This window comes from Procambarus clarkii, chromosome 76 (genome assembly GCF_040958095.1).
Source record: "Procambarus clarkii isolate CNS0578487 chromosome 76, FALCON_Pclarkii_2.0, whole genome shotgun sequence".
Lineage (NCBI taxonomy): Eukaryota > Metazoa > Arthropoda > Malacostraca > Decapoda > Cambaridae > Procambarus > Procambarus clarkii.
The window spans coordinates 17846895-17861226 of NC_091225.1; the positions used below are offsets into that span (position 1 = coordinate 17846895).

Below are 14332 nucleotides of genomic sequence, written 5' to 3' on the forward strand. Positions count from 1 at the left end.
TCCCGCCTCTCAACGATGTCCCGATGTGACTCGCTACCCCACACAGCCTGGTAAACCCCGGCTCCATGTGGTATATCTTGAGGTTATCTTGAGATGATTTCGGGGCTTTAGTGTCCCCGCGGCCCGGTCCTCGACCAGGCCTCCACCCCCAGGAAGCAGCCCGTGACAGCTGACTAACTCCCAGGTACCTATTTACTGCTAGGTAACAGGCGGGCATTTAGGGTGAAAGAAACTTTGCCCATTTGTTTCTGCCTCGTGCGGGAATCGAACCCGCGCCACAGAATTACGAGTCCTGCGCGCTATCCACCAGGCTACGAGGCTGGTAGTTACCAGCAACAGAACAACCTCGTTTCCTTTGGCTGTTTGAGGCCCCACACCACACCGCTTCCCTGGTGTGGTGGATTTGCTAATGGTGTGGTGGAGGCTACCACAGTGCGTGGTATTTCCTTTATATATTTGGGCAGAGCGGTGTGGTGTTGACTTAGGAGGGGGGAGGGGGGTGGGGGAGAGGGGGTGGGGGGGGGGGGTGCAGGTAAGGGGAACCCCATGTTATTGTAGAGGGGGCCTGGCGAACCTTCGTCTGGCGAACCTTTGGTCGGCGTTCACCTATAACCCAGTCGGTTAGAATCAAATCAGTTAAATTTAACGGTCAAATTTAAATTCAAGTCAAATCAATTTAACGGTAAAAATTTAAAACACACAAAAAACTAACGGTACAAATTTAAAATCAAATCATTTTAACGGTTCAAATATAAAATCAAAACTAATTTAATAGTGTCTCATCCGCTTACGAAACCTGTTCATCTTTTAGGCAACCATGCCAACCTTGTTTACGTGTATTAAACCGTTAATGAGCTCTGAAGCACAATGAGTTTGTTTATAACATTAATAACCTTGGGTTGTGAAGATTCGGAGCTGGTACACATAGGCGTCAGGATTAAGGAGAGATGTAGAGGTTTCGCAAGTGATTTATGGCCCCTGGAACGTCGTAGTTCGAAGCTCGGAATCTCGAGGAAACTTTAGGAACCTTGAAGAACCTTGTGGAACCTTCAGGAACCTTGTGAAACCTTGTGGAACCTTGAGGAACCTTGAGGAACCTTGAAGAACCTTGTGGAACCTTGTGGAACCTTGAGGAACCTTGTGGAACCTTGTGGAACCTTGTGAAACCTTGAGGAGCCTTGAATAACCTTGTGGAACCTTGAAGAACCTTGTGGAACCTTCAGGAACCTTGTGAAACCTTGTGGAACCTTGAGGAACCTTGAAGAACCTTGTGGAACCTTCAGGAACCTTGTGAAACCTTGTGGAACCTTGAGGAACCTTGAAGAACCTTGTGGAACCTTGTGGAACCTTGAAGAACCTTGTGGAACCTTGTGAAACCTTGAGGAGCCTTGAATAACCTTGTGGAACCTTGAAGAACCTTGTGGAACCTTGAGGAGCCTTGAAGAACCTTGTGGAACCTTGAAGAGCCTTGTGGAACCTTGTGGAACCTTGAGGAACCTTGCTGAGCCTTGAAGAACCTTGTGGAACCTTGAAGAACCTTGTGGAACCTTGAGGAACCTTGCTGAGCCTTGAAGAACCTTGTGGAACCTTGAAGAACCTTGTGGAACCTTGAGGAACCTTGAGGAACCTTGAGGAGCCTTGAAGAACCTTGTGGAACCTTGAAGAGCCTTGTGGAACCTTGTGGAACCTTGAGGAACCTTGTTGAGCCTTGAAGAACCTTGTGGAACCTTGAGGAACCTTGAGGAACCTTGAGGAGCCTTGCGGAACCTTGTAGAACCTTGTGGAACCTTGTAGAACCTTGCGGAACCTTGTGGAACCTTGCAGAACCTCTCAAGTCATCAACATGTATTGTATTTGTGACTGTTGGCTTTGATGGAGAGAATCTATATTTATTTTTGTATACCATTATATGTTTGGCTTTAATGTTGGAGCCGGTCGGCCGAGCGGACAGCACACTGGACTTGTGATCCTGCGGTCCCGGGTTCGATCCCGGGCGCCGGAGAGAAACAATGGGCAGAGGTTTTTTCACCCTATGCCCCTGTTACCTAGCAGTAAAATAGGTACCTGGGTGTTAGTCAACTGTCACGGGCTGCTTCCTGGGGGTGAAGGCCTGGTCAAGGACCGGGCCGCGGGGACACTAAAGCCCCAAATTCCTCTCAAGATAATCTCAAGATAACCTCAAGGGGGGGGGGGGAGATTGGGAATGAGTTATTGGAAATGTCCAAGAACTGTCCAATTATTTAGTCCAAAATTAAGTAATGTGTCTAGCTGGCCTGTTTAAATGGATAATTTGTAGGTCGTAAGCATTGCCCAAGCTGTTTAAGCTTGCATTGTTTGGCTAATGCTCGTTAAATAATTTACTGCCATTGTCTCCTAATTATCTAAATTATAATTTTGGATCCATTTCCCAAAGTGTGATGACCAGGTGATGAAAATTATCAGAAAATATCCAAACTTTCCTCGTAATAAGAAAACTTTGATTATTACTAATAGTTCTATAACTTTATTTCCCCCTATAACTTGCTTACTTTCGGCACTAGGGTGAAAGTTTCTTAACTAATGTACCTTATATGGTATATGCTATACATTGGGAGAACTCACATTACCTGATAGATGACATCAATTTTTTGGTCCATAAATAGTTAATTACTAACTTCTAGTGAAGTAATTTCCACCAACTAATCCTCGAGTGGTGCCTGGGATCACGCACATACACACACACACACACACACACACACTCACACACACACACACACACACACACACACACACACACACACACACACACACACACACACACACACACACACACACACACACACGAGGGAGAAGCATAGCTCAAGAAAAAGTTCTATAACTCTTGTAAGTAATTATGAATATGATTGTATGAAATCTAAGCTCACTTTTTTGGGTGAAAATAATTGGTTGTTCAGTAATATCGTGTTTGCAAGGTTGTTCACATGTGGATATGAACAGATAAATGATTTGCAGCATTCATTTGTGTAGAGAGAGAGAGAGAGAGAGAGAGAGAGAGAGAGAGAGAGAGAGAGAGAGAGAGAGAGAGAGAGAGAGAGAGAGAGAGAGAGAGAGAGAGAGAGAGAGAGAAAATGTAATGAGACACAGGTGAGAGACATCTGCAATACAGCAGGTGTGTTTACAAGTGTGGTGTGACGTCGTCAGTGCTAGCTGACGTAATCAGCTGACGTCTGACAATGACGTCTTTACCCCCATGAGCTGTTCTCATGGAACAAGTTCTGTGGAGGAGGATTTTTGTATGTGACATCAGCACTGACATCAACACACCCCCCTCCCACCCCTGTGTATGTGAAACACATACATACAAACCCCTACACATACATTTCATCTAGGATACAGATAGACTGTATCTATTACACATCTACATAGCTTATAACCAGAATACATCGTAGGTATTGTCATAATACATCCTAAATATTGTCAGAATACAACTATATCTTGACCAGATTACATCTGCAAGATAACAAGTTTGGTCTTAAATATCCTTATAGCAATTTCCGTTATTATAAACGCTATCTATTCTACCCCCTTTTAATATTCCCTCCCAAACTTAACCCCAGAGATTATGTACTTAACAAAACTAATGATAAATAGCTAATAAACTTGAAGTTAAAGGTGATGTTACAGTCGTGGATTTACTGTCTAATTAATGAGGTATTAACTGTAAGACAGTTAATGGGGGGTTAGGGATGGTAGTGATGCCTGTCACTTTCTTTAACTGGCTACACTGATGGCTTTAATGTCGTGTGTGTGTGTGTGTGTGTGTGTGTGTGTGTGTGTGTGTGTGTGTGTGTGTGTGTGTGTGTGTGTGTGTGTGTGTGTGTGTGTGTGTGTATGTGTGTGTGTGTTCACTATCCAACTCAAGTTCACTACAGTTCTTATCTTATCTTATCTTATCTTATCTTATCTTATCTTATACTTGTTCTTATCATCATTATTTATTCACCTGCATTATTAGCATTATTTCCCTCCATCATTTATCAGTCATTATCGTCATTATGAGTCTCGTCCTTCCTGCGCCATCATTGTTAAGAGGGACGCTTGTTTCCTTGTGGCAAGTAGTTGGCTTCTACTTGCCATAGGTGCCCCTCTACATTAGCTGATTGCAGGGTTTTCAATGCCGTTGAACCTGGCAATTAGTACGAGGATACAGTACTCTCTGTCTGTTTATCTCTCTCTCTGTCTGTCTGTCTCTCACACATCCATGGAGTATGAAGGATTAGTGAGATGTTCTCACATATAGCAACATATATAGCTAGAAGCATGAGAATAGCGTATAGGAACCTACGCAAGGGCTAGGTTACTATATGCTCTTCTACGCTATACGTGGGTGATATAGGAACGCCCTGTACAGTGTACAACCAGTGCATCAGTGAGTTGTACAAGTGTGGAGTCCTGTCTCAAAATTCACATAACGGGGATCAAGAGAGTATTAAAGTTGACTACAATATTGGTCACTTGAGAGAACAGAGCAGCAAAGGTGATAGTCTTAGGGAGATGAACCTAAATATGACTCATTGGGATGAAAATTAGAGAAGACATGTTCCATACATGTAAAGTACTCAAGTGGTTCGATGGAAATCGTGATAATATGCGAGGAAAGCCTTAGTTAATGTAAGTATAATAAGTGAAATAAGCCAGAAAATAAGGTAACTGTCAAGAAACAGCCCCAAGGAAGTATACCTAGCTATGGTGTAGCTATAACTGCTATATAAAATAGCAGTTATAGCTATGTTATAAAAAAGTTTGGCAGCAGGATGCTACTTCTGGAAACTTTCCTTATTAAGATCACTTAATAGCTCGGTCGATAGAGCTCCGGCTTCACACCTACACATGGGGTCCAGAGTTCGAGTCTTCTACAGCCCAAGTGAATGTGATAGCTATGTTGCACTTGTAAGTAATGTGAGGACAAGGAGCTGGGATATAAGGCTGTAGTGAAGGAATTCTGCTAAATCACTTGGATCATCGGGGAATTGAACGCTGACCTGCAAGCCGTAAGAATCACCCACCTTACGTCGAGATAGAGAGAGAGAGAGAGAGAGAGAGAGAGAGAGAGAGAGAGAGAGAGAGAGAGAGAGAGAGAGAGAGAGAGAGAGAGAGAGAGAGAGAGAGAGAGAGAGAGAGAGAGACAAGTCCAAATGGACAGACAAGTATTAAACACACACACACACACACACACACACACACACACACACACACACACACACACACACACACACACACACACACACACACACACATACACACACACACACATACACACACACACACACACACACACACACACACACACACACACACACACACACACACACACACACACACACACACACACACACAAGCTGTAATATGACATACAATTTAAATAGGAATTACCCAAATAACTTGAGAAGATGAGAGAGGCTGCAGTGGGGAGTAATCCAGGAATGTGGTGGGAATGGGAATGAGATGGTAATGGGAATGAGGCGGGAATCTGAATGTGGTGGGAATGAGAACGATAGTGCTAGGAAAAAAAAATATGATGGGAACGATTTGACCAGAGGAATATGATGGAAATGAGAATAGGGAATGAATATAAACAATAAAAAAACGAATGGGGAATAGGGTAGTGAACATACTCAAGAATATGCTGGATATACACAGTGACAAATATGGTGATAATGATCGTAAGAACAGGAATAGTCTACGACACTCACTCTTGTTTTTAGTTAGTGGAGGGAGGTATCGAACCCTAATGAAACCCGATCAAACCCTACGAACACTCACAAATTAAAAATTACCATTTACCCTTAGGTAAAAAATAAGGTCTCCAACGCTATACTGATATACCGAATATTGTCCTTGTTTCTATGTCAAAAGTCTACTACATTAGAAAATCTATTGTATTAGAAAGTCTAGTGTTTTAGAAAGTCTAGTGTATTAGAAAGATAATAATTATATAGCAACTTTTGATGCTTTCTTTTAAAAGCCTTTACCTGCAAAAGGTGTTTACACTGATACCATGGTTCACACTACTGTGAGTGGGTTCACACTACTGTGAGGGGGTTCACACTACTGTGAGGGGCGTTCACACTACTGTGAGGGGGTTCACACTACTGTGAGGGCGTTCACACTACTGTGAGGGGCGTTCACACTACTGTGAGGGGGTTCACACTACTGTGAGGGCGTTCACACTACTGTGAGGGGCGTTCACACTACTGTGAGGGGCGTTCACACTACTGTGAGGGCGTTCACACTACTGTGAGGGGCGTTCACACTACTGTGAGGGGGTTCACACTACTGTGAGGGGCGTTCACACTACTGTGAGGGCGTTCACACTACTGTGAGGGGCGTTCACACTACTGTGAGGGCGTTCACACTACTGTGAGGGGCGTTCACACTACTGTGAGGGCGTTCACACTACTGTGAGGGGGTTCACACTACTGTGAGGGGCGTTCACACTACTGTGAGGGGGTTCACACTACTGTGAGGGGCGTTCACACTACTGTGAGGGGGTTCACACTACTGTGAGGGGGTTCACACTACTGTGAGGGGCGTTCACACTACTGTGAGGGGGTTCACACAACTGTGAGAGGCGTTCACACTACTGTGAGGGGGTTCACACTACTGTGAGGGGCGTTCACACTACTGTGAGGGCGTTCACACTACTGTGAGGGGGTTCACACTACTGTGAGGGCGTTCACACTACTGTGAGGGGCGTTCACCCTACTGTGAGGGGCGTTCACACTACTGTGAGGGGCGTTCACCCTACTGTGAGGGGCGTTCACACTACTGTGAGGGGCGTTCACCCTACTGTGAGGGGCGTTCACACTACTGTGAGGGGCGTTCACCCTACTGTGAGGGGCGTTCACACTACTGTGAGGGGCGTTCACCCTACTGTGAGGGGCGTTCACACTACTGTGAGGGGCGTTCACACTACTGTGAGGGGGTTCACCCTACTGTAAAGGTGCACCGTAGAGTGAGGGTTCACCTTACAGCAATGAGTCACCCTCCTGTAAGGGCTCAATGTAATGTAAAGGTTCACAAAGGTTCAAAAGATTAAAAAAAGGTTCAAAAGGTTAAAAAAAAGTTCAAAAGGTTAAAAAAAAGGTTCACCCTAACTTTAATGACATATATTAGCACTAGCCACATACACACACTTACTGAGGCAACAATATAGACAATATCTTGAGATGGATCCAAGAGCCGCAGCTCAACCTTCGCAGATACAACTAGGTGAGAATAAATAGGTGTGTGTGCCTCACCACATAAAAGATATGTGATCCTGTGATGTGGGAGAACTTTGAGAAATAAGAGAAATGTGATACCCAGCACGAGGATGTGATGGCTATACTTAATACCCTCATCCACAACTGTCGATGTTGTTAACACGACGACTTGTTGGGCGGTTGCATTCCGGTTGCAACAAGGGGTTCTGGAAGTATCCAAAGGGCTGGGGGAAGGGGGGATTGATGCTGGTAAGACTGATAATATGACGGATCTCTAGACGTTTCCTATCGTTGTCTAGCCTACCAGCTCGTGTCTACGTTATTCTAGACGTTTATTGTCGTCGTCACACCTACCAGCTTGTATCTACGTCATTTTAGACGTCTATTGTCGTCGTCACACCTACCAGCTTGTATCTACGTCATTCTAGACGTCTATTGTCGTCGTCTCAACTACCAGCTCATATCTTCGTCATTCTAGACGTCTACTGTCATTGTCTCGCCTACCAGCTCTTCTCTACGTCATTCTAGACGTCTATTGTCGTCGTCACACCTACCAACTCGTATCTACGTCATTCTAGACGTCTATTGTCGTCGTCACACCTACCAACTCGTATCTACGTCATTCTAGACGTCTATTGTCGTCGTCTCACCTACCAGCTCATCTCTATGTCATTCTAGACGTCTACTCTCGTCGTCTCGCCTACCAGCTCGTCTCTCTCAACGTCACAATGAAAATGAATACCTTTTAATGAAAATAACATTCACTGTACCTCAAAATATACACCAATGTATCACATGAAATATACGTTTAACGCTATATTACATCAAATAATTTGCGAATATTAAGAACTGACGAATGTTTATAGTTCTAAAAATATCCCCACTAATCATCGTATTAACAGTGGGTTAATAAACGAAAATCAGAACATATATTGTTAAATTACTATGAGTCACGTATATAAATTATATAATCAGTCAAAATTATTATATATCAATTGAAATCACTATAAATTACGGCCAGCCATCGAAAATCACTGAACAAATATATTTTGCTTCCGGATAACTGAAAATAATGCTAAATATCTATGTATATAAATTTATATGAATATATATTGAGTTTGGCTTGGTTCAAAATTTGTGGAGGGGCGAGTTGTCCAGCATTTTAAAGAAAGAGAGAGAGAGAGAGAGAGAGAGAGAGAGAGAGAGAGAGAGAGAGAGAGAGAGAGAGAGAGAGAGAGAGAGAGAGAGAGAGAGAGAGAGAGAGAGAGAAAACACTGCTATCTATTATTCAGTTATTTCAACTTCAACTGTGGGGGAAAATTTATTATGAACTATACTACCAATGATGTCACAGTGGTTTGAGCTCTGGCCTCGTGGTTCAGTGGGTCCTGGTTCGAGGCGCTATATGACGCCTTGTATTTTTCTTTAGATCTGGGTTAAGCCATATTCCTTGACCTTAATTGAAGTCAATGACTTTACATTGGGATGATTAAATTTACTCTTGCTCTTTTCAAACATATTTAAAGCAGAAGAGGTGATTAAATTTAAGATATTATATACTTAATGGTTTAATGAGGCTGCTGACGTTGATTTCACACGAGAAATTGATAAGGAAGGTGGAAGTGTTTAGTTTAAAAAAAGGTGTTTTTTTTAACTTAAAAGTCTTTTTAACTTAAAAGTCTTTTTAACTTAAAAGTCTTTTTAACTTAAAAGTCTTAAAGTGCATACTTCAGGGGCACAATCTTGGGCCGTCTGTTGTTCATCGAATAATCAAACGATTTAGATAAGGGAATGAACAGCAATGTTCATAAATTTACCGACAACACTAATTAGAATTAGAAACATACAATTTAGAAGAAGTAGATATGTTATATATATTCTTAAACTTTCAACCTATATTGAATTCAACAGATGCAAATCATTGTTGCCAAATATAGGATTCTGTATTTGGCAATAATGATCAATATAAATTTAGGTTCTATATAGATGACATCAACACACAGTGAAATTTTAAAATCAAATTGTGAAAAATATCTGAGAGCCATAATTAGACAAATCTAAAACCGGTTTGGTGACTGGATTAAAAATGACTTACGAACACACAGAGAAGTTAATACTGATTCCATTCACCTAGGGCTCTAGGAGACTCGAACCATGGATCCAACGCGTGTGAAGCTGAAGCTCCATCGACCGAGCTATTGAGTGATCTTAATAAGAAAAGTTTCCAGATGCAGCATCCTGCTGCCAAACTGGAATTTTTAACTTTCCCTGACCATATCTGAAGTTAATACTGAACCTTCGTTGTGAAGAACGAACTGAGCCGTTACCTGTGTAGAGTCTTATGTCTCATAGACATGAGACGGTAAGGAATAATCACTTGTTCCAGGTGATGAATGATCACATGATTAGGTGAGAAATGATCACATGATTAGGTGAGGAATGATCACATGATTAGGTGAAGAAACGACGATGTTTCACTCGGTCCCGGACCATTACCAAGTCCTACATGAGTCCACTCACACAAACAAATCTCATTCACACAAACGGACCATACACATATAAATCATTCAGACCAACTCAGATATTCAGACCAAACTCCCACAAACACCAACACAAACAAACCACTCAGACCCATTCACATCACAAACACACCTCACTCACAAACAAACAAGCCACTCACGCAAACCAAACTCACGCAAACAGGAACAATTCGCACAAACATTTTAGGTTCTCTTTAAAATCCGGCAAGTGGAAAGGCGTCTACTCTTTCTGTAGTAAATTTGGTTTGCAAATGATGGTTATCGGAAAACGCCGATTTTGCATATATTTGGATAGCTGTTGGACGGGGCTATTGTGTCAAAGGGAAATGGTGTCCCTGGGTGTGTGGTGTGGCCGCAGATGAGTTTAGAGGCGTCGCAGATGAACATAGCGGCGTTACAGGGATTTTCTAGATCGATAGAGCAAGCACAAGGGGAGGAAGCTTGCTCTTTCGAATTCCTCACTCATTTAAAGAAATGTTTTAAGGGTTAATGGTAATTCTTGTGATTTTCTGTGGTGATTGTTTTGTGTGTGAGTGTGTAATGTGTTTGGGGGTGATTGTGTGAGCGTGTGTACTCATCTGTGTTTGCAGGTGTTAAGCTTCTGCTCTTTGGTTCCGCCTCTCATCCCTCTGGTATACAAGCTTCTGAGCCCAATGGGCTCTATCAAACCAACACAGACCTATCTGTATCTCACCATGTATCTATCCTGTTTGTCTTCCTTTAGTAACTCTGATCACAACATCATTACTGCATCTTGTTTACTAAGTCTATTACACGATTTAGTAATCGATTTAGTAAAAGATTTGAATAAAATCTTCTTACTGCTCCTACATACATACATACATACATACATACATACATACATACATACATACATACATACATACATACATACATACATACATACATACATACATACATACTCTGGTCGTAGCTGGTATTCAAATATACACACACACGCCAGTGAGTTGTATGAATATTGATAATGTGTATTTAAAGTGGTGGCTGATAATATGGAAATCATACAAGCAGAATCTCCCTAGGGTCACCATGGTGTTTGAGAGAGAGAGAGAGAGAGGGAGAGAGAGAGAGAGAGAGAGAGAGAGAGAGAGAGAGAGAGAGAGAGAGAGAGAGAGAGAGAGAGAGAGAGAGAGAGAGAGAGAGAGAGAGAGAGAGACAGATAGAAAGACGCAGACCATGAGAAGAAGAATTCAATTTGCAGTAATTCCTCTCACATCCGGCAGACTGCAGCATGATTTTGTCTGTGTTTCCCCAAAGGCATTTATCCATTATGATTCCGTGTTTCTGGCGTGCAGGATCGTGGTCCGAAATGTTGAGGTCCGGCCAAGCGCTCCAGGTGTAGGAAACGTGTATGATATGGTACAATTGTTCAGGTCCAGTCTGATGTTTGACGTCTGGTCGAATGTTTCAGGTCCAGTCTGATGCGTGACGTCTGGTCGAATGTTTCAGGTCCAGTCTGATGTTTGACGTCTGGTCGAATGTTTCAGGTCCAGTCTGATGCGTGACGTCTGGTCGAATGTTTCAGGTCCAGTCTGATGTGTGACGTCTGGTCGAATGTTTCAGGTCCAGTCTGATGTGTGACGTCTGGTCGAATGTTTCAGGTCCAGTCTGATGTTTGACGTCTGGTCGAATGTTTCAGGTCCAGTCTGATGTGTGACGTCTAGTCGAATGTTTCAGGTCCAGTCTGATGTTTGACGTTTGGTCGAATGTTTCAGGTCCAGTCTGATGTTTGACGTTTGGTCGAATGTTTCAGGTCCAGTCTGATGTTTGACGTCTGGTCGAATGTTTCAGGTCCAGTCTGATGTGAGACGTCTGGTCGAATGTTTCAGGTCCAGTCTGATGCGTGACGTCTGGTCGAATGTTTCAGGTCCAGTCTGATGTTTGACGTCTGGTCGAATGTTTCAGGTCCAGTCTGATGTTTGACGTCTGGTCGAATGTTTCAGGTCCAGTCTGATGTTTGACGTTTGGTCGAATGTTTCAGGTCCAGTCTGATGTTTGACGTTTGGTCGAATGTTTCAGGTCCAGTCTGATGTGTGACGTCTGGTCGAATGTTTCAGGTCCAGTCTGATGTGTGACGTCTGGTCGAATGTTTCAGGTCCAGTCTGATGCGTGACGTCTGGTCGAATGTTTCAGGTCCAGTCTGATGTTTGACGTCTGGTCGAATGTTTCAGGTCCAGTCTGATGTTTGACGTTTGGTCGAATGTTTCAGGTCCAGTCTGATGTTTGACGTTTGGTCGAATGTTTCAGGTCCAGTCTGATGTTTGACGTTTGGTCGAATGTTTCAGGTCCAGTCTGATGTGTGACGTCTGGTCGAATGTTTCAGGTCCAGTCTGATGTGTGACGTCTGGTCGAATGTTTCAGGTCCAGTCTGATGTGTGACGTCTGGTTGAATGTTTCAGGTCCAGACTGATGCGTGACGTCTGGTCGAATGTTTCAGGTCCAGTCTGATGCGTGACGTCTGGTCGAATGTTTCAGGTCCAGTCTGATGTGTGACGTCTGGTCGAATGTTTCAGGTCCAGTCCAATATGATAGGTCCAATGGCTATCACATAGCGCCTCGTTCCACTTTCTAAAACTATTTCGTACGTGCCTTCAAAAAGCCTTTTGACTTCTTTAGAATGTATCATTAGACGTTCATGGCTTTTAATGTAGCCCTTGTCTGGCAGATGGTGTAGCCCTTCGCCTCCCAGATGGTGTAGCCCTTCACTTCCTAGATGGTATAGAGATGGAGTTCCCATGTGTATTTATTGAGGCCGAATCGACATTCACTCCATGTTGACCAGACCACACACTAGAATTTGAAGGGACGACGACGTTTCGGTCCATCCTGGACCATTCTCAAGTCGATTGTGAGAATCGACTTGACTTGAATCACAATCACACACATCGACTTGAATCACACAATCGACTTGAGAATGGTCCAGGACGGACCGAAACGTCGTCGTCCCTTCAAATTCTAGTGTGTGGTCTGGTCAACATACTTCAGCCACGTTATTGTGACTCATCGCCTGTATTCACTCCATATTTTGACACGCCTTGGCATCAAGCTGGGGATCACTCCATAGTTGTTCACTAAATACAAGCCACACTCAAGCTATGCTCGTCCAAACTGAGGCCGTCCCAAAGGAAAACCTAACTCAAAACATTGGTTAAATGCTCGTTAGCTTTACTGGTTGGGCAGTGTAAGCTGTTAATTAACAAAAACACTCTACACACGACCGATCCTGAGGCTGGGTTAGTACGAGTTTACCCCAAAGACGAAGTTATCCATATTTTTCGTATCCTGATTTCGAAACCAGAATTTCTCTCGTATGGAATATTATTGTATATTAAAATTCTGAATAGTGTGGCCCAGGTAAAGTGATTTTTCTTATAGATTCTGTTGGAAATTATTTGTATTTGAAGCACATGAATGATGAATTTACCAACCTGTCCTTAGGCTATGGTTCGTTTAAACTGTAGTGAACCCCAAGATGCATTCAGCAATTTTAACGAACTGAGTAATGAAAAGCAGTATTTTCTCCAATACACATACTAATATATATTTTAATTGTGTCTCTAGGCCTAGGATTAGTTACGTTACGGGTTTTAAACTCGTTGCTAATTATTTTGTAGTTGCAGAACGTGGGTGAAGCATTTAGAGATATGTGTCGAACACGGAAATGAGCAAAGCATAGTTCAAGAATATATAGAACGTCATGAGTTGTGTGTCAAGTAGTTCTCTCTGATGAACAGAAAATTTGGCGATTAGTTTAATGAACATTTGGCATTTGTTTATGAGGACTGTGACAAGACACCATAGCACTTGAAGCAATGCGACTCCAGCATATAAAAGAGTTCGAACCAGTGTCACATTATTGTCTCGAACAGCAAACCTTTGAACATTTGAGTTCTTGTTGAGCAACTCATGTTCATGTTTAACATATAATGTTCTTGATGATGATTTAATGTTCTCGTTGAACATTTTTAGTCTTGTCGAACATTTTAAATCCTTGTTGAGCAATTTTATAATTGTTGAAGATTTATGTAGTTAACCATTTTATAAATTGGTCAAGCATTTAAGGGTTATCTTGAGGTTATCTTGAGATGATTTCGGGGCTTTAGTGTCCCCGCGGTCCGGTCCTCGACCAGGCCTCCACCCCCAGGAATCAGCCCGTGACAGCTGACTAACACCCAGGTACCTATTTACTGCTAGGTAACAGGGGCATAGGGTGCAAGAAACTTTGCCCATTGTTTCTCGCCGGCGCCTGGGATCGAGCCCAGGACCACAGGATCACAAGTCCAGGGTGTGGCCAAACATTTTAATTCTTGTTCATTGCAGAACCGAGAGGCAACTTCCCCCAAAATTAATTATTCTATAATTAAATCAGAATTTTAATTAGCGAATGTCTGTGGGTGAGTCTAATTAGCACTCGTGGATGACCTTTGACCTTCCTGTGTCACTATTTTGCACAGATATTCATAAATTATTAACGGTTCAACTCATTATCAAAAGCACACACACACACACACACACACACACACACAC

General features: G+C 42.8%; 1 protein-coding gene across 1 annotated transcript; it reads right to left on the reverse strand.

The window, feature by feature from the left end:
* Positions 1-969: 969 nt before the first annotated feature.
* On the reverse strand, positions 970-13768 carry LOC138357196 (uncharacterized). Its single transcript, XM_069313847.1, has 2 exons — positions 13680-13768; positions 970-1807 (listed from the first exon to the last, which is right to left on the reverse strand). The coding sequence occupies exons 1-2, from the start codon at positions 13766-13768 to the stop codon at positions 970-972; spliced, it is 927 nt and encodes a 308-aa protein (XP_069169948.1).
* Between the last annotated feature and the right edge of the window lie 564 nt (positions 13769-14332).